At 44.2% G+C, this 21,867-nt stretch overlaps 1 protein-coding gene across 3 annotated transcripts in view; it reads right to left on the minus strand.

Moving 5' to 3' along the window:
- Positions 1–1,809: 1,809 nt before the first annotated feature.
- LOC117754185 (cadherin-18) overlaps positions 1,810–21,867 on the minus strand; it is a 76,770-nt gene continuing 56,712 nt past the window's right edge. For 2 of the 3 annotated variants that reach the window (XM_034572962.1, XM_034572961.1), the window contains exons 8-12: positions 21,652–21,788; positions 18,454–18,575; positions 16,326–16,443; positions 8,058–8,309; positions 2,343–2,848 (exon numbers count right to left, since the gene is read on the minus strand). In XM_034572962.1, coding sequence (XP_034428853.1) covers positions 2,343–2,848; positions 8,058–8,309; positions 16,326–16,443; positions 18,454–18,575; positions 21,652–21,788 — 1,135 coding nt within the window. Of the gene's footprint in view, positions 2,849–8,057; positions 8,310–16,325; positions 16,444–18,453; positions 18,576–21,651; positions 21,789–21,867 lie in introns of all 3 variants that reach the window. The other variant, XM_034572960.1, reaches the window with a different exon arrangement.

Raw genomic sequence — 21,867 nt, forward strand, 5'->3', positions numbered from 1 at the left:
AGTGATCAGAGGTAGCACTCAGAATTTTCTTGTATTATCTTAAAAATTCATTTGTTCATTCAGTTAATCGAACTCCAGACAAACCCAGAAACATAATGCCACCAGCCACAGTAGTCTCCGGCGCAGAGGCATAAAAATAACAGATGAAAAGGACAAGGATGATAAATCCTGTGGGTTTGAGTGACGGCTGCAGCGATCGTCCGATAATCAAATAATTCAAAATGACTCAAATTGAAGGAAAAGCAAAGAAACAGTCACTGAAAGTCAGTTGAAGTTTCTTCTACGTTTGCCTTTGGCTTCGTGGGATCTATCAACAACTCTCTGCTCGTCTCCTCGCTTCGATCCAATTGTGGAAAAGACAAACATCAATGTGTGAGCAGAGGGAATAAATGAGCAAGAAAACAAGGGTGTGTGTGTTGAATTCCGGAGGAGTGAGTGCAGGCTGTGAAACACTCATCACCCTCCCTTGTTTTTATTTATTTTAATCGTCTGCATTTCTGAACCAAACTCGACAACGACGACGAGGTGGAGACAACTCATCACCGAGTGGAATTGATCCCGTTTGTGTTCGAGCTCTGAAGTCGGTGCCCGAGTGCTTTTTTGTTCTTCATCACACGGAACAACTGAGGAGTTTAGTTGCTAAATGAGATGTTAATGACGAGTGGCAGCCATTGAACTTTCCAGACGTGACCCCGTTTTTTTACAAATTTGCTCGATGGCACAAAATGAAAGCAGCTTCCACTCCCAGCTCGCCCCAAATGACACCACTCTGAAGTTTGGCTTTTCTTGTCTGTGTGATAGAGTCAGTGATGAATGTGAGGCGAGGCTTTGTTCTCTAATGGATGTGAGCGAAGCTTCTTGCATTCTGTGTCGTAGAGATGTCACTGGTGGCACTTTGACTGGAACATACCAGACATGACTCCAAATAAAGAAGGAGCGATTAGAGAGGAAGTCACATGTGACAATTGACATGTCTCTGTGTATTCACATGAAGAATCTTCATAGAGAACAAGACTTATGTACCTTGAACAATCACTGAACAAAGTAGGACGTGTGCATACCTCCACTTTGTTCTATTGGCCACTTTATCAGCTTATTCCCTGTATTAGGTCCTACATCAGATATATATATATATATATATATATATATATATATATATATATATATATATGAGTTTTGCAGAGATAGCAGTACTCGACAGTACCAATTTTCCCTTGATGCATTCTTTCTTGAAGAAAGTGAACAAAACATTCCTGGTTCTGCCCTTTAATCCCAATCTCTGGAGAAATTCAACACATTTTTGGGGGGGGTTCATGGAATTTCATGAAATTGGATTGAGTAGTTTTTCGAATAATCCTGCAGGCACACAAAGGTACTGCAACTGCAACAAAAAGAAATCTAAACATCATTATAAAATGGGACATAACCAGCACTTATGTATTAGAGTGAAGAAACTGAATTGGCTGGTTTTGAGTCCGTGATTACAGAACAATAGTTAACACTAAGAAATCCTCCATACTGATACTGATCAGTTCTCCAGTGTTGGTGAATACGAGTTAGTTCTGGAGAACTCGATTTGGGACGTGGGTCCACTGGTCCCATTTGCTAAAAGCCTCACTCACAAGCAGATGAATAAACCAGTGCAGAGAGACCAGCTCCTATGGACAGACCCTCACACACCCAGTAAATTGGACAGTTGACCATGAGGAGACCCTGGAGAGAAAACTAATTTTTTGTTTGATTGGTTCAGTTGTGATGAATTTCAACTTAAAGTTGTGTTTGATTCATTCCGGGTAACGTCACCTTTTTCTCAACTAACATGAAAGTAAGTTACTTATTTCCACAAAGGGCTGATTTTCCTAAAATTTGCCAGAAAAAACTACCGACACTAAACTTATATTCATGTGACTCTCGGTTGTGTTATAGCTCGGCATCATCCTCTGCTCGGTGAATCATGAACTTCCCACCTCTGTAATCTTTACTGCACGCAGCGCTACTCTCGGGGGAAGAAGACAAAGAACCATTTTTTTTTTTTCACATATCCACTCATGGATTTCAGGACTTTATTGAGCAATAAAAAATATACACCGAGGAAAATATCATTTTCCTTTTTCCCCATATTGTTGTTCTTCCATCTTTAAAATCTGATTCAATGCTTCCAGATGAACGAAACCATGATCCGACGCGACGAAAAGGAAAAACCGAGCAGTGTCTGCGGCTCAACGACAGAAATCCACCAGACCAGTTTGAAAGCATCTCGTGTTTGTTTGTATTGTTCACTGAAAACTTGATGCAAAACAGATTTCAAACAGATTTGGTTTGAACAGGAGTGAAATCACACACTAGGTCGTCACGTCGGATTCTGCCTCTGCGTAGAGTTCTGCCAGTTTGTGGAACTCGGGCCCCCAGTCGTCCAGGTAGTTATAATCCTGCTCCGATTGCGTCCCGGCAGAGTCTAAAGGACTGACGGTTCCCGTGGGTGAGCCCTGGCCCTCGTAGGCGTAGGTCTGGAGCGAGTCGTAGGGCGGCACGCTGGTGTCCATGTCGGCCTCTACCAATTTCTGCTTGATGAATTTGTGCACGTCCTGTTCGTCCAGCTCCACCGACGGGCTCCGGTGGCTGCGGGGCGGGACGCAGTGTTTCCGCGACTCCGGGCGAATGTCCCGCCGGAACTTGAGCTCCTCGGCGGCTGCTGGGTTGCGGAGGGCGATGATGTCGAAGGCCTCGGTGTCCTCCTCGCCGCCGCCCTCGTCGTCGTAGGTGACGACGTTTTCTCGGATGTCCTCCTCGGAGATGACGAGGGGCTCCTTCTTGCTCCGCCTCAGGGTGATGAAGAGGACCACAATGGCTGCAAGACAGAGGGACAAACGTTATTTTGCAGAACTAAAAATAGGATGAAGCCACAAAAAAGAACCATAATCTGTTATTTTCTAAATATAATTCTGGAAAACATGATAAAATCAGAGTCTGACTTTTCAATGATTAGATCAACAAACCGCTTAAAACAACAATGACACATAATGGGAACAACTGAATGTTGTTACTGCGCTCAGCCATTTCTTTTATGTTAATTCCAATGCGTGTGTGGTGTGTTGTTGTTAATTCATCGCTCATGACAGACAAACATGTAGTGGTTCGTAAACAGCAAACCAAATGAACACGAGCCCGTTTTATGTGCGCATCTATCCAATCTTCCATCAGGACACTAAAACTGGCCGGGCGTCGCGGAGCAGTAAATCAATACCCACATTAGCCGACATTAGCATCGAGGCCGTGATGGTTCTTTGAATGCGAGCTCTTGAGATGACGACAATGTGAACATTATCATCATCATCCCAGGAGCCGATTCCGCCTGCGCATCCGACGTCAAGTCGGGAGAGAAATCGTGCGGAGGTGCCTCTCGTGTAATCGCCTCATCTTTGCTTGTGCCAGTTGAGCCACATCAAAGAAAATATGGCACGGCTGCAAAAACTCTGCCGATAAGTAGCTCACGGTCTGAAATAACTTTTCCAACTGTTAATGAAATCATGGAGCCAAGTAATATTTGATGAGATAGCTTGGAACTTGTTCCAACAGCTAATGAGAGTTATGCGACTTTGGGTTAACGATGACCCCTCTGCAAGTTGTTAACACCAACATCCATTTAATAAAAACGCTGTCAGCATGGGATGCCCATTTTTACAGCAGTGTAATATCCAAAAGGAGTTCATTACGCTCCATCAGCAGAGTGGAGCCACACAGATCAGTGTTCCTGCAGAGAGGCCTGATGGGCTTCATAATGAAGTCGCACTGAGTGTTAGAAGCAGGAAGAAGATTCAAAGGAAGGAGAAGGAGGCACCTTATAACACATGTGAGGTGAGAAGCTGACAGACAGACAGGGAGGTGGTGGAGGTGGTAGATTAAGAGGAGCTGGAGGTTTCAGCTTACATGACTCCCAGGATGCGATGATGCATTTGGCTGATCTACTGTACTTACACAAGTGATCCATTTTTATGTACATACTGTGGCGACTCTGGCAGCTGCAAACAGACTATAATGCACTTTAAAAGATTTAAATTTAGACTGAAGGTGCACAAGCTCGAGCACCAGAGACTCCACTTGCGATACACTCGGCCTGGAGAGAGAGGGATGCTATTCAAAATGTGGCAGCACTGAATAACATGGACCACAACTGAGAAGCCGAATTAACTCCAGTGTTTTAATGGATGTAATCAAGGACAGATTTGCCTGCTGGGGACAGAAATGAAAAGGACAAAAAAACAGCTTGCTTGTGTTCTGAACGCAGCCTTGTAACTGTGCAGTGACACCCACCGAGTGTCAATGCAGACTCTGGCAGAAAACACAGGATTACCGACAAAAGAGCTGATCCTGTGGGACCCTTAAGAGTCTGCGTCCATGGGGCGGCTTTACAATTTGCCTGACTGATAATCCAGCCTTGTGTATGAGGAAGATATTGACACGTACGAGCCAGCAGTTGTGCTCGGAACCCAAGTATTCCCATAATAGCACTAAGAGGAGTTCACAGCTCCGCCAAGACCCAGCAGTCTCCTTAAATTTAATCACGCTGAACCGAGTTGTTCACAATCATTGATATCAGCCTCTAAATGTGCCGTTTTTTTTTGCATTTAGATTCAAGAATTATTCCTGGGAAATAGGTGAAAACATACTTGTCGGAGGTAATAAAGTAATTGTGGGTAAAGAATTGTCTGGATTGATGCACAGGTCTTTTTGTTACGTTTATTGAATATCAAAAAGTTTCACCTGTTAATAAAACATGCAGACAATACCTGAATGTTTCCTATGACTTATTTACTATGCACAGATTTACTTATTTAGCATTAGACACTGAAAATGTTGTTGATATAAGAACATGATAAATCAGATGTAGATGATACAGAACTAAAACAAAAAGACATATGATTCTGTGGAATTTGGAGGAATATGATTTCACTATTATAAACTAAAAACTGTTTTTTATACTGGTTTCGTTCGTTATATTCCAGTGGGGTGAGTTCATCCGTTCTCTCCAGCACTGCAGTATTCTATAGGTCCCATATACCGTATATGAGGCTGAGTGCTTCCTGATATTGACCGTAAATCTGTCACGGTTTTAAAAAGGTTGGTTTTACTGTTATTCAGGAATCCTCACTGTCTCTGCTTGTGCAAGCGAAAATCCCACTTTACTGTACAATATAGAACTTTACACTCATCTGCTGCAGCGAAGCTACACTCTGTGTTTCTTATTGATGATATTCAGGTAATTTCCACGACAATCTACATATATTTCATTTATCGGTGCAGTTCCACGCTGGTGTTTTTAATGAAATGTCCACAGACTGTACCTGCATGTGATTACTATGGTGAGAGAGGGTGAGAGAAGCTATTTGTTTGAGAGATGTTTAAAGCAACACATCACACAATGCAAAGATGAAATCAAGAACTTATTTTTGCATTTTTATTGACCTCCTTTTGCCTATTTTGGATATTTTTTGGATTTGGATAATGCACCATTTATTATTACTCTATGTTATTTAACTTTTCCTCAGCTTGTGATCTACTTGTATTTGCTCCCATTCACAGTAAACACCACATTGTAATGCACTCTCTCCATTAATGCTCCCTCAATGGTCCATTCAGGTCGTTTCATTTGCCAAGACAAGGCCAGCTGGGATCTAACGGCTCCACTCATGGCTCCAAATATCTATTCGCTGCAGTGACCATTGCAGGAATCTTATTTATGCTGCATTCATACCCTGGTTATTGAACACTACACTGGGAGAGTGTCTGGAATGTAAAAATAATGCGTCTAGTCCAAAAATCCAGTCACAACTTGTAACTTCTCAAGGCTGAAAGAGAGCAAAACTCATAATTCAAACTTTCTGAGTCCAGAAATACATTTTTATGCTTTTTTCAAAATTCTTCATTTAACCCAATTAGTCCCTTGAACTCAATAAGTAAAATCCAATGCAAAGTATTTATATCTTATGTTATTTAAGCGAAGTTAAAAGGCCGATGTTATCAACTAAGTCAGTTCACTGGTAGTTTGAATCCCTTTCGGTTCTGCTGCCGGCTTAATGAGGACGGCTTATTAGAGGGCAGAGATAAAATACCAACATTAATTGGACGCACGGAAAAAACCATCAGACACAAACAAATCACAGTGACAAGTACAAAGAGGAGGAATGGACCTGGGTCCTTTCAATCATGTTAAATAACAACATATTTCATATATTTTTTCATAAATTCATGATTAAACTTAACATTTACTAAATACTACACATTTCCTCCCATTATCTATGACCACACCATTCACCCCTGACATTAACATGCGATGCCACGGACTTAAACAACCTCAGTGAAGAACAAGTTGTATCAGTAACTCCTTCTCTCTAATTTACGAGTTAATACAAACCCTTTCATAATAAACCACTGTATTAGATGTCACTATACAGGTAATGTATCCAGGAACAGTTCACATGTGAAACCCTGAGGTTCAACACTGAACCTGGTGGAGCAGAGATGAAAACCCCCGGGGAACAGGAAGGTGTGTAGCATAGGTCCCCAGTGGGTTTTAAACAGGGACTATTGCAGTTACTACTCATGCATGTGCACCTCCAGGACACCCACGTCCTCGCTGTACATACATCTACACCATGGATGGTGAACTATGGGAAACGATGCAGGAAAGTCAAATAAATGGCTGTTACATGAGCTGGAATCTGATTTATTCCGACTGCGACATATCTCACTTCTCCCGAGGTGTTGTGTTACCAAACCTCCGTCCGGCAGCTCCGCTGTGTGCAACTGGAAAGTGTGAACCCCCGAATGCAACACAGTTCAAACCCTTGACAAAATATATATTTAGGTGTGATCAGCTCCGGTCCCTCGCTGTTTCTCTTCCTCCTAACTATTTGCCTCATGCTGATGATTAGTGATTCAGCATGTGTGTCTCTCACTCGAGCGTTTGCTCCAAACAGTGGCGATGGCCTTTTGTTCGACTCAGCCAGAGGCTTTGGCGTGGAGGAGGCAGACAGGCAGCATGAATATGCATAACCTTCACGCACTAATATCCACAGACAATCACTAAAGAGAGGAAGGGACAGCAGCGGCGGTGCAGCCGTGTTATTAGACGGTTTGCGTCCAGTCCTGTTTTGCTGCGGTTTGGTTTGCCACATTTCAGACATTTTCTAATTCACTATTTTCCAAATTCCACGTTTGTGTGTGTGTGTATATAATAATTTGCCATCACCTCAAAGACTGGCTGCCATAGTAACACGGCCTGCACACTCGGTGACATGCCTTGTGGGCGCTGCGGCAGCGGACTGGTACCACGGAGGTAGCCCTGTTTATTCCACCGTGTTTTCTGACGCTGTTTTGTATTCAAGGTGCGCGACGCGTCCGTCACACATGAAATCAACAAGTGTGGTATCTGTGTTGGCTGTCACCACATTCCTCCACGCTTGTCCTCCGCTCTCGTAGTCACAACATGCGATGTCAAACACTTGCCACGCAGCGGGAGGAGGATTCATGCTGCATCGCAACAGAGCGGATTTGAATTGAATTTCAAATCGTCGACAAATGTGATTCGAGGTCTAATCTGGTTTTGTGATTCGAGCTGCCTGTTGGAACATGAAGCGCTCTCAGACTGCGGCTCCTCTCTCCAGTCGCTGTGGGGTTACTCGGAGTATTCCTTCAGTTGTATGCGCCTCCTTTCTCAATCGCACTGACCCTGTAGTCGCCGTTCCTCGCTTCTTTGACCTCACTGCCTTCTTTCTCGTCGCCTCTCCTCCAGCCTCCTCCTTCTGTCCCTCTTCTCTTCTGCCCTTCGGTTTTTCTTCTATCCTTGCCCTCGCCGTCATCCTCTTACCTCATTCTGAATTCTACCTGTGTCCTTGCATGTCTATTCATCCCTCTCTCCTCCCCTGCCCTTGTCAAACCCTTTCAAACCCTTCCCTTCTCCTCCATGGTCCATCTCCTCCGTCCAAGCCCTCAGGATATTTGGCCCCGGGCAGCTCCCACCCCCTGCTGCAGTCCCCACAGCGGTTGTCCCAACTTACCCAGCAGGATGATGATGCACAGCAGGATGGCGATCAGAGCCCCGGTGCTGAGGCCCGCTGAGGAGAGGAACGCTTCGCCTTGGCACATCCGGATCCTGCCGTGGCGCTGGCACGGGCACACCCGCAGGGTCAAGGTGCTGGTTCCGCTCAGCGACGGCTCCCCGCCGTCCCACACCACAATGGGCAGCTCGTACAGCTCCTGGGTCAGGTGGTTGAAACGCCTCCGCCTCGCTATGATGCTGGCTGTGCTGTCTGCAATGAAAACAAAGTGCGAGGGAAAATTAGACCCCTTAGCTAAAAACACTAATTGATGGTTTCCTCTGAATGGCAACAGCATCACTCTTCCACTGAAGCCTGCAATTACATATTTACCCACAGTCATTTAGATTAAAGGTACGAATTGTCACACAAACAAGGATTCATAACATTTACCATTGTGAGCTGGAGTTTTATTTTTTTTTCTGGGTTTTTTCGCCGCTAGATTTCTTTGTGCCTGGGATAATTAATTTCAAAAGTGTACGTTTACTATTTCAAACGCGCCGCAAAAAGAGCAGCTCACCTTGGCTTCTGCAGGAACACCTCTCGTAATGGAACATGTCATGTAGATAAACCAAAATAAAAAAGGCTGACTTCATAGAGAAGAAAAGGCGAATATAAGGCAGAGCGCTCCAGAGGAAGGTGTTATGGCGAGAGACAGCAAAGACGAGGAGGTGGATAAACAAACCGCTCTCACACGTGTATATACTTGTAAAATGTGGCTTCAGAATAAGCTTATTGTGCAAATTGTGATGTCTGTGCTTTTCTTTGTTGCTTCATCTGAGACTGTGATGAAAAAGCTCTGAGCAGACAGGTTATGCACAACAACAGAATGTACATTGACGTCCTTATCTGGCATTTACTTCCTCTCTTATGCAGCTGTATACATATATCCTGTTCATGGATGAAAAGCACAAACATACCACAGACTGAACGTGTGCACATTTTCTATTTTGCACATTTTGAGTAGAAAAATCACAACCTAAACTATGTGCCTCTGTGATTCAAGTACCTGAATGACTAATTTGGTTTCCTAAGTAGAAACTTGCAGATGACAGACTGCATGCTGACGTATATAAACACGATATTTTAAGTTCCCCCAAAAAAAGCTGAATCGTGCACAGGGCAACCATTTTCCTTTCCACCCGGCAGGAAAAAAAGAAAAAAAAAACACCTCCGCCGCCGCGCTGAGCTTTCATGCCGCTGCTCTGAGACCTCGCCTCCCACTCCAATCTCCGCTCCATCTCGGAATAATTATAATGATCGACAGTTGGAATGACAACATGTACTTCAAGCTTTATTAAGTCAGACTCGCAGTATCACCGTATCAGCAAGCAGATGGGTGGGGGGTGGGGGGAAGGAAGGGGGGAGTGGAGAGGGAGTGGAGAGTGAAATATGTAAATAACAAGGAAGAGATGGGGAGTTGGAAGAGATGAGGAGTGGAGGGGGAGGAGGGGGAGTGGAGGCTGCGTTTGTGCCAAAAAAAGAGAGAGAGAGAGAGAGAGAGAGAGAGCAGAGGAGATGGAAGCTGAGGAGGAGGGAGAGAGAGAGAAACAACCCGTGTGTACGTGTTGTTTCACCGTCACAGCCGCACGGGTCCTTGTACCGACCACAATGAGGAAGTGCACATCCATTATGTCATGCTAATTCCACATTAAACCCGCCTCCTGTCGCAGGTGGCTGGCAAAGAGCCGCGCGCCTGTTGATTAACGCCGCGGCGAGTCGGGGGGCCATCTGCAGCCACGTGGCATTTCCACGCAAGAGCAGAGACAGCACGAGTGAGCGTAGCCACAGTTTAACCGTGTTGTGGCAGCTCGCGGTGGAATGCAGGTGACCCCCCCCAGGAAGGAAAATATGCTTTTAAGAGCATTTCACGCTTCATTGAAAATGTCATTTTGCAAATCACGAGCAAGCAATTTTCCTCTCCCCCTTTTTTTCCTCCTCCTGGTGCCTGGTTTTCTATCACATAAGAAAATGCACATGTATTAATATGCATGTGTGTTATGCTCTAAACAACCTTGCAGAAGTCCCTTAGCACTGGGTTCATTAGAGCAGAGCATGAACCACTAACTGGCAAATGGCCTCACGTTTTCCATAAGCATTAGCATCAGTATCACCGACACGACTCGTGCATAACTTATGCTCATCCCTGTTTCTCCCTCTCCGGTTAGAGGCAGGTTAGCTTTCACAGCATCAGATTAAACTTTACTGGCAGATGTGTGGGACTGAGGTGGGAACAGTTGGCCTTTCACACCCAATTCCCACAGATCTAAAGGGTCACATTCAACTCTCCATTGGGTTTTAAAGGTTAAATGATTATGAGTTAACCTAACACTGAGGGCATTTAAACAGGTCCTCCCCGGTTTACAGTAGTAATAATAAAAGGTATTTTCCATATGATGAATGCAAATATCTCATGTCTCATCGTGCAGATTCTGTGCATCACGAAAACCTGAAATAGATCCACAACACACACACACATCCCTGCAGACTTCACACTTGCCTACACATGCACCTGGTGAACCTGGGTGCGTGTGTGTAGGTGCCACTGATGGGAGTCAGCATGAACTCTCTCTCCGGATGCCTCTTGGAGCAGCACAAGCTGTGTACTCTACACTGCTCTGTACACTGGGTCACACTTTGAGGATATAAGGAGCGTTGGGTATTTAAAACTACATCTATATCTCTATATTTGGAAAAGGTTCATTATGATTGTACGGCTCTATTGAGTCGGTGAACTCACTCGTGAATAAAGATCAGGGATCCAGAGTATTGGCTTGAAAGTGGATGGGTTCATTCAAATAGACAATATGTCCGTCCATTGTCAATACTGCTTATCCTGTTGAGGGTTGCAGGGGGAGCCAATCAGAGTGGACATTGGGCGAGGGGCGGGGCTCCCCCTCGACAGGTCGCCACTGCATCACAGAGATAAACCAACATACAGAGACAAACGACCATTCGCTCTCACATTCACTCCTTAAGAGAGTCTCCAATTAACCGGAACCCAACCTGCATGTCATGAGAAACCACCACAAACACGGGGAGAACATAAGTCTCCACTCAGAACGACCCTGGACTTAGAAACTATGTGCAAACGGTGTCTATAAATAAGCGTAGTATTGTGTTACGAGCCCTCTTCACATCCTGTAATGAAATACATTAGCAGGCTATTGTCAGATAAATGACGTCACTTGAAATGAGCTGAACAATGTCGACCCACCATTAGCATCAGCACCAGCAATTAATTGTTAACGTTCTGCCAAAACTTTCTGGCTGAAAACGGCACTTTTAAAAAAATGCTGTCACACTTTAGGATGTAGCCTGTATTTAGTCCATATTAGCAAAATTATGCTGTAATCATTTAGCTGCGTGAACCTTCTGTACCCGGCAGAGCAGCAGGAGCAGATATCCCTAAACCTCCCGGTGTTCATAAAGGGCAGCTTTGACTATTGATCAGTGGCTCAGCTTTGTACAAATACTAATATCATTTTGTCCAGGAATAATAAGCATCTCGTGCAGAATAACAATCAGGAGACAAACATAACGATCTCCTTTAAAAGAAGCCCTCTGATTCAATAGGGATTAGTCTGACTCAGTAAGGCTCAGCTTAGCAAAACAAGCCCGGCGGTGACAACAGATAGTGGACGGGCTGATTGTTAAAAAGGAAGAGAGTAGCTGTCACCATTTTGTATGTTTGCTTCATTAGGCTGTGTTTTGTGTACTTGATGCTTCTGCTGGAAAGAGCGTATCATCATGTTCCTCTGTTGTGCAGAAACAGATTATTCATGCAGCACCTCAGCAGCCACGTCCGAGCTGTTAAACAATGTTCGTGCAAAAACAATATTTTCCTATTTCTTAAATCCTGATGACCTGGTAAACACCTGAGCTTTGCTTGGATAACAGGAGAATCTAAATCAAACATCTCCGAGTGAGATTGTGATAAATTCCAGCTCTGTGTTGTTTGACAAAGCGAGCGCGGGACGGACAGATCCTCTTCACGCAGATCCTGCTGTTTCAGCAGATTACAGGCTTTCGTGAAACTCGCTGTATCACAGCCAGTGCGAGTGAAGTGTGAATGACACAAAAGCTAATTAAATGTCCCACATATCAATGACTTGACAGCTCCTGTTTCAACACAGCTGATTAACTGTACTATTATGAGGTCTCCTGGAAGAAGATGCCTTCAGAAATCAATTGATCTATTTACGTATGTGGGTTATTTGGAGATCATAGCCTCGGTTTAATTGCCTTTTTAGAAACAAATGTCATCGCAATGTGACCGCTGACGAGATGAAAGCGGCCTTGTAAAGTGGGAGCAGTCAAGGTGAATATATTTAAAGGCATTTAAGCAGAACAGGTTTGTCACAAAGCTGCTAAACAGCTGCTGAGCAGAAGCATCTGCCTTGGTTTCCAGCTTTTAAGAAGCATTGTATTCTGCAGGAGTTTGACCTGCATTTAATACAGAACATCTTGCACTTCATAATAACGTGGATATTTAGCAAAATGGATGTTTTCCTCTAAAACAGAGATTTCAACAAACGCTTTCCAAAGTGCAGATTTTCAAAAACTCTGGCTCCTGTTTATCCGGGTGAACATGTAAAATGGCTAAATTGTACTCCACAGACGTCTGCGTCGCCCGATGTGACGTAGACCGCAGCGTTCCTCTGTTATATCTCATGGATGTTTGATTTCTCTTTGTGTTCTCATCGGGTCGGAGATATTTTGTACAACGAAGGTCACATGGACAGAGATTTCATTTGGAAAGGGAGAGGTAAACATCTTTTTAACGACCGAAAGGAGACGAGTTTGATCTCTGCAAACCAATAGGTAAAAGGCCTCGATCTAATTCTAAGGTGAGATCTGTTATGTGTCTCTGCAGGAAAAACACCAATTGTAACGAGATCACAGCTTCAAGGAATCTGATGTGGTTGCAATGAGCCAAAAAAAGCTTCGGTTAACGGGTTCTTTTAAAAGTCACAGTTGCTAAATTGCCGTATCGCAACCGAGCGTCGAGCCACGAAAATAGATTTGAGTTCCGTGATGATCCACAGCGAGCAAACTCTAACTGAGCAGGAAACGAGGTCACCGGAGAGTTAGTTATGTGAGTGACTGAGGGGGATTTTCGTCAGCTGCACAACAACAGAGGGAGGCATTAGACGCTGGCACAGAGCAGCTACCAACTGTTGGTCTGCTACAACAGCGATGAGCGAAGCTGCTTCGAGTGTGAAGAGCTTACTTTAATTATCAGACGCAGGAGTCAACAGTATGGTGCATTGTGCCTCTCTCTCTCTCTCTCTCTCTCTCTCTCTCACACCCAGATATCATGAACACAGAGAATAACCTCTAATACACAGTGGCAGTCGAACGCTGTGAGACTCTTCTGACGCCTCAGCCTCAGAGTGACTGGAGATGGGTGCAGCGGCTTTTCTTTACGAGAGGGAATCGTGCAGATGAGACTGCAGGAGTTAAAAATACTACAGAGTTATTCAAGGTGGCCAGGTAACAGTATAAGCAAAACAATTCACGCGAGAGGGCAGAGGTAGAAAAATAATAAAAGCTAAAAGCTCTCGAATCGGCTCATCTGTTTCTAATCTTGAGATATTTGTATTCTTTTTCCGTTTTGCGTCCCACAAGTGAATCCTCAGGATAATATTTTACTCTCAAACAGGCTCATTGTCCAGAGTTTTTACGAGGAGACCGACGGGAAAAGCTCTGAACAATGTCTCCATTTGCATCTGGGTAATTTGTGTTCTGGACAACTTCAGCAAATGTTTGGTGCATGTCTTAAAAAAAAGTATTTGTTCAATTCACGACCGCCTCTGGAGTCTAACAACTATCTTGAATGTGCCTTTGGTATTTAGCTGCTCCAGCGGAGCTGCTCTGTGGTCACAGGCTTTGCCGGGCAGCTGCCTCCCTTCTCCCCTGCTCAACTAACCATCCTCTAAATCAGAGCATGCTCTTTTAACAGCTTCCCTGGTTGAAGGGAAGGATGCTGCACAAGGAAATACAAGGGTCCCTTTATGTTAGAATGTTTTTTGTTGTGGTTGTTGGAATCCCACTTGTTTAAATCCCACTCCTGTGCTACAGCTCAGGATGAACGAAAGGTTTTTCAGGGTGAAAAGAAGAATCTTTGTTGCATTGCTTCTTTTCTCCTTCTGCTCATCCCTAACTTATCCCACTCTGTGGCTCACATAATGAACAAATTCCCTTTGTTTCCTTCAGGTTCTCGGCAACAAAAGATTAAAATATGACACATTTTTTATTTCCGTGTCGCGACACATAATCGGCCCGTCCCACACGGGATTATCTCGCATATAGTTTGACAAGAACAAGAGCCTGTGGGACGGTAAGCAGCAGGTGATAAAAAACAAATTGAAAGGTACTATTACTCAAACAGCTTTGCATCAAAAGAAGAACAAAAACATATTCCTATCAATCCTTCAAGAAAGAAGGTTGGCTTCCTGAATGTTTTCGGGATATTTTGCAGGCAGATGGCTTCGCTGTGAGAAATGTTTTGACAAAAACACTTTGAAATGAGTGGGAGATATTTTCAGATTTCAGTTTTTTGGGGGATTTGAAATGTAGTTTTTGAGGACAGAGGACAAGGAAGACCTCAAGTCTGCATGATGCAAGCAGACCTCTCCGGAGATGCCTGTCCTCAAATGGCAGATTATAGTGTATAGTATCATTTTATCTGTGAAATATATATTACTCCCTAATATTGCATCAGCTTCTCAAAATCCATATTGGGGAGATTCTAGGAAACACAAGCAATTTTTGTAATTTGTTGACTCCCTAATATCAGCATCAGGTACAAAACATCCATAATATCTCATTTGTGGCCATGGAGGACGTTATTATTTACAATATATTGTTCATATCTCACATTATTACACAACACTAGCAAAGAATGGCTGCATCACTGGGACCAGATTGTTGTTATTACCTTTATTAACTCCCCTTCAATTCCACACTGTGATTCCCTCACGTAGCATATGGCGAATCAGCACGAGAGGTTTGGCACGAAGCGGTGCACCGCGGTGCATTTCACACATAAACAACAGATTCACACCTGTAAACTGATGCAAAACGACCAATCCTCATTTATTTGGGATGAAAAAGGGAACGTAATTGTTGGACCAGGTGTTTTCAACCGAGCTCTGAATCTTTTAAAAAGACTCTGTTGCAACAGAACACTGAAGAATCCAACCCGAGACAAACGATTCACGATCAAGCTTGAGAAAGCTGTTGGAAGTGAAATGGAAGTGTGATGTGTGTGTTTCCTCCTCGGAAACACACACATCACACTTCCATTTCACTTCCAACAGCTCTACTGGGTCAATATGTGTAAAACTGAGGCAAACTACTACGCAATAAATTATGTATAACAGATTTGCACTTTTAAAAAATGTTAATTTATTGTCCTTGAGGAGATACGTGCGGCAGTGATGCAGTCGATCCTTGTTTGATTCAATCTCGCCGTTGCGAGCGGCAGGTGGCAGAGGGCGAGGAGCGTCTCTCGCTGCCACTTGCCTCTGCAGCTCCGTGTACTTGAAGTGGGCCCGGGAAGGCTTGTGGTGGAAAGTGACCGGTCCGAGGGCCAAACTGATTTATCTCCTAATATCACATAGAGGTTTTTCTTTCCTCCTCTCTCTCTCGCTCTCTCTCTCTCTCTCTCTCTCTCTCTCTCTCTCTCTCTCTCTCTCTCTCTCTCTCTCTCTCTCTCTCTATCTGTTTCCCTGCCGCTCTCTGGCTCAGAGATTCGTCTGGAGAGCCGTGAACTCCTCTTCTCAGTGGGCAACGGTGAGATATTCTGGCTGAGAGCTTTAAAAAAAAATAAAAACACAACCTGTGATTGCAGACCATCCCCCGGCTCAGCATTCACCTGAGACGGAGACGGTTGCCATGGTAACGCCCACTGTTGGACCCGCGCTGGATCAGAATAATACACGCGGGGTGGGGGGGGGAGCAAACTGGGTAATCCTTTCGACAACAGAATGCGCAAACATCTACGACTCTACTGTTCCACGAGGACACAGCTCCCAGTGGATCCCAGTGAGATCTCTGCTTTGCCCATTTGACGCATATTTTCATCGCACCTCCGAGGGATGAGGAGATCACCGCGGCTTATTGGATCTGGGGAGTGTGAGCGATGAGGATGGAGCGCTGCCCCGGAGGTGGAGGGCAAAGCTCATAAGAAATGCAAGCAAACATATTGATCACTTTAATTACCTTCATTGTCCTTCAGGGTGAAGTTGGGATTCACCGGCAGCTGGCTTGGCAGAGCAAAGGAAAACCGCTGTCCGTTGGCAAAGTCGTCCTTATCCACTGCTGTGACGGTCTGGATCACCTGTTGTCCAGGAGACAAGAGGACGGATTTACTTCCTGAAGACAACACCTCCATCATTACATCCCCACATGATCCCCTCTAATTACAACCAGGACAAGGGGTCGATTCAGTCGTTCTGTGATTTGTTGACAATAATCGTGCAGAGTCAGAGTTCTCCCTGACCCAACGCCAACTGGTCCTGTAACATATTTTCCTCCACCCTTCCCGACAGAGAGTGGCTGGTTGGGGCACTGGGCTTCCAGAGCGTTTGGCATTTGGCTGGCATCTAACAATGACGGGGGAGCTCTCAGGGCCACCTCGCTGCCACTTATGTCAACTTGTTATCCTTAATTGGTAAAAGGCACAGTGAGCGCGGGGGTGGAGCCGCTGGTGAGAGAAAAATGACCTAATATCCCCCGTCACCACGGGGACGTCTTATCTTCCATGTGAGATTTCCAGGCATCGCTGTGCCGCTGGTACACTCTCGCACAAGCCTTTGTGTTTAACTGTGCAGTGATACCATGGGCTTTGTTTGTGCTTGGGTTCACTTACGTGGATGTCGCGGCTGATGGAGTTTTCCATCGATAAAGAAAGAAAAACACTCAGTTATTCTGTAGGAAGCAGCATTATGGGATGCTTGGAGTCGGCCGCAGCTTAGAGATGCCTGAGAAACCATCACGTCTTTGTTGGTTTCTAAGTGGAAACTCATTCTCCATAATGTAATTTCTGGTTTTGAACATTATGAGAGTGTTTCCGCAATTATCTAAGATGTCATTGATCTTTTGGTGCTCTGTACACTTAGGTGGATTATAGGGTTTGCACCTAAATGCCGAGCTATAACTGATAAATCATTGAGAATTATTAAATGTTGACGGAGCCTTTTTATATTAGCTGGAGCAGCTCTTCAAGGCATTAAAGCGCTTGTTTAGGAATCCAGGAAACTCAGATTATCTCACGTGATGCTACAGAGACAAAGTGAAGAAAGGAAAAAGTATGAACACATATTCTTGTTGTGGAGACGATCAGTGATGTTAAAGCACCATTAGGATCATTAAAGAATCACAGTCGTGTGATTGATGACAAACAAGATTTCCTCAGATCCAAAAATCTGACTGAAAAACAAATCATTTTATTTTTTACCTCCACCTTCTGTTCAAAATTACAACCACTAATCTTGATTGTGTGAATGTTTATTAAAAGCACTCATCATTTGAATTAATGGATAATATTTGAATGCTGTGTAGCTCTGTTCACCTGCAGTTTAAAAGACCTATGATTAAAACAGTGATTTAACTTTTAATGGGAACTGTGGATTGACACTTGGCAACTAATTAGAAAAACACCGAGCACGGTGGTACGAGTGTTGAGATGCAAACAGATTTTACAACATTAATGAGCTGCTCTATTCCTCCTCACATCTCGTCGTCTGAATGGTGCCACTGTCTCATTCAACACATTATCATTCTTCCCACTTAATCCCACTGGGCCACGAATCCTGAGGCTACACGGCAACCGTAACTTAAACAGAACGTAAACTTTAATTCAAACTTTTCTTCCACTAGCTTGAATCTATTAAAAATGTATTTAGCTGCGTCTCCCCAGTTTTTACTCCCATCATCCTTTTCACTGAAACCGTCTTTTGGCCATTTCCAGCTGCTGATTGCTCTATATCTCAAAAACCCCTTCTCAATTCAAATGAATCAAAGACTGCAGACAGCAAATTGGAATGAGCTTCGGTTCAGAATTGTCATGGTTTGCTGATGAGATACTCATTTTGAATGAGGGATGATTAAGCAGCTCACTGCGACGTCTACACAGCTCTCAGTGAGCAACCCGGACGTCTGAGGGAAATAATAGCTCAGACACAGAATGCATGTATTCAGAGGGAGGAATGAGCTCGCAACACGTTCCCTCGGAGGTGTGGAGAGATTTGAACGTGTGAGGTGAGAGGGGAAAACAAACACAGCGCCACACACACACACACACAGGTGTTACGCATGTTTCTCTCTCGGGGGAGTACTCGACGCTCACCTGTCCCGGCCTCGAGCTCTCACACACGATGACCTCCTCGTCGGTGGCTATTTCTGGCGGGTTGTCGTTCACGTCCAGGACCTGGACGTTAACGGGGACGTGACTGAGGAGGCTGGGGTTGTCTGTAGCAGAGAGAGAGAGAGAGAGAGAGAGAGAGAGAGAGAGAGAGAGAGAGAGAGAGAGAGAGAGAGAAGATGAAAGTCAAATGTGAGCCGTAATAACAAAGTGGAGCATCAGCGCTGTAATTTTAAACTGGGACAAACTGTGCTCCTCGCGTTGGACTGTCTATGGGCTTTGTCTTAGACTGCGTCACTATAAAAGCACTGAGGGACGCAGAGTTGCAGACGGCAATTTTGTGTATTAAAGCACATTTGATCATCTTTGTGCGGCGTTGTGTTCGTCCCAGTTGGTGTGTGCAGCTCTAATGTATTACACCGCCTAAGTCTTTTCTCGTGGAGCAGTACAAGAAAATAATTTAACACTTGAACTATGGTTTTGCTTTATGGAATGGGACGGGGCCCCTATGCAAGGCGGTTAACTCTCACCCAGCGGGGTCCCTCGGTCCCCAGCAGAGGAGGAGGAGATTTACTGGGTGGCTTCCAGGAGCGAGTATATTTTGCAGTGTGCAGGGCAGCACTGAGAGATATAGCATGCTCACTCAGCAAGACCCTCCTTGAGCAGAAAGGAGCCGTGCAGGTGCAGCAGTCTTTCTTTTAAATGAATGTTTAAGGCTTTTTAGTTACGTCATCTTGTGTCGAAAAGGTCAAAAGGTTTAGAACCTCTAGAATGTTCCAGCTGTTATTCTAATTTTCAGTGTTTATAAAATGAAACATAGAAAAAAACAGCAGCAGTTTACATTTACAGTGTCAACAAGGTAAAATTATGATAAATGAGAGTTATTGCCTTTTTTTAATTAATATTTGTCTGTTGCAGAAATTCTCCTCTAATTCTGTGAATCATCCTCGTGCTGCAGGACCAACAACCTTCTTCCTTTTGTTATTTGTCTGTTGTCCTAATGATGGACGAGAGGGTGCAGGGACACAGTGTCTTCCAACAGTGTCTCTTCACACACAGAAGGCCTGGACGTAAGAATTGTAAGGCCTGGTTTAGCCCGGATCTTTCTCTGTGTGTAGTTTGCATGTTCTCCCCGTGTCTGTGTGGGTTTTTCTCCGGCTTCCTCCCTCTGTTCAAAGTCGTGCAAATTGGGGTTATGTTGACTGGAGACTCCAAATAGACCGGAGGCTTAAAACATGTGAGGGTGAGTGGTTGTTTGTCTTTGTGTGCTGGACCCTGTGGTGGACTTGCAACCTGTCCAGGGTTTGGCTCCAGCTCCCCCCCTGCAACCCTCAAAGGATAAGCTGCATAGATAATGGGCAGATGGATGGAACTTTCCTGGCTTCCTTTACTTCCATTGTCAAACAAATGACTTACTTTCTATGGAATTTAGGAACATTTTCAGTATTTGGTGCCTGGAACTTGTCTTATTTCCCCCCCACTGCTGATTACGTCCATATCTTTTAAGGTTTTTCACAGGATTTGATAGAAAAAACAAAAAGTCTTTTCAGGGTGGCTGGCAGTCAACTGTGCATTCGAGCGCTTTGTGTCTGAAGCACTGTGTCCTTGTTCATTCGAGAATGTTTAAAAGAGGTAAAACTGTATCATTGTGCCTTTGGACGGCGTCTTGGCATGTAACCGTAGCCCTGAATACTAAGGAGAGGTGAGGAGATAAAGACACATTAGCATTCAGCACCTTCGCCGGTTGGCAGGAGATTCGTCTAATTGTGATTACAAATTACCCAAGTTACCTGATAGCCATTCTTGAAGTTAGCGGGGCCTGCATTGACTCTAATTAATTTCCAATGTAGGAGAGGACATTGAAACAATTGGGACTAATTTGATTTTTTTTAGGTAATTATAAGGAAAATAGCACGAAGCTATTTGAATGCATTCTAATCAAAATGCTAAATAAACTCATTCATCCCAGTTTTTCTGCAGACTTTGATTGTTAATCTCACTATTAACTCATCTGATGTCTTTGGTCTTTGGTTACAGTTAATAATTCTATTAAAACATTGTTTTTTTCCTCAAATTGGACATTTGTGCAAATTTAATCCACTGATGAAGATTGGAACTTGACCATATTATTTATTCAAAATGATTAAAGACTTTAAAATTACCAAACAAATGTGTTTTTCTTGCTGTAAGCTTTGTTTTACTCTTTGCAGGGGGATATTTGTGCAACATTTCTGAAATGAATAATGCATTTTATACATTTAATTAAACAAAAATTACACTGTGACTGTGGAAAAGCATGATAGTAAAACATTTGTGTTTTCAGAAATTGGTTGTACGCACAGTGAAGTTAGTGTCATACTCCCTTAAATAAAAGTTTAGAGGACTGGTCAAGGATAAAGTTTGAACAATGACCAGTAAAGTGATCAACACATTAAAGTGAATATCTGCCGACTCTGTGCTTCACATTTTATTCAGTAGTTATCGGAGACGGGCGGGCGGGGGGCGGGGGGGGGGGGGGGGGGGGGGGGGGGGGGGGGGGGGGGGGGGGGGGGGGGGGGGGGGGGGGGGGCAGCACAGCCTCACACAGTTGTTCCGTTTTTACTGAACCTTTTCTTTTGTTGATATTGATTTTGACTCCAGTTTTACACTCCATGAATTTGAACCTGCACTCTTCTCTCGGACTATATGATCCCCTCATGGTGTCTCGTTATCTTGTAGGAAAGCAGAAGAAAAAAAAACCTTCTGGGTAGAACAGTGGCATTTACACGTTGTTCAATGTCTTGCACTCTTTGAACGGCCTTTCAAGCGGCTGCATTACAGTGTTCCAGATGTCAATCATTGGAGAGATGTACCACATGCACATGTCAGTAGGTGATGGAGCAGGATGAACACGAGATATTACGAGATAAACTGCCTGAAATTGAAGGTACACAACTACACAAAAAGTTGCTATTTACACAGAAACATCTTCAACCTTCTAAACTTTCTTAAACTGTCCAAGACGATGAGGAAACTTGAATCTTTCTGCAGATTTAAGTGCTGAGTCTAAGTGTCAGGACATTCAAAGGAAACACCTCCACCTCACCAACACTCTCACAGGAGCAAACACACGCAGCAGGTGCACAGCAGCTACTCGTCCACTTGTAAACGTCTGCTTAATGGGAAAGTATCCTCGGTACCTACCAACCTCCGAGGCCATCACCGTGATGTTGTGCCAAGGCATTTCTTCTCTGTCCAGAGGCTGCGTCGTCCGCACGACTCCGGTGCTCTCGTCGATTCTGAAGTACCTCTTCCCTTCTTCTTCGCTGTCCATGAAATACCTGTCGGGGAAGGAGGTTATTATTATCCAATGTGTCCACTTCAGGTGGATTATTTAAAAAAATGCAGTGGTGGACACAA

Source organism: Hippoglossus hippoglossus, chromosome 20 (assembly GCF_009819705.1).
Source record: "Hippoglossus hippoglossus isolate fHipHip1 chromosome 20, fHipHip1.pri, whole genome shotgun sequence".
Lineage (NCBI taxonomy): Eukaryota > Metazoa > Chordata > Actinopteri > Pleuronectiformes > Pleuronectidae > Hippoglossus > Hippoglossus hippoglossus.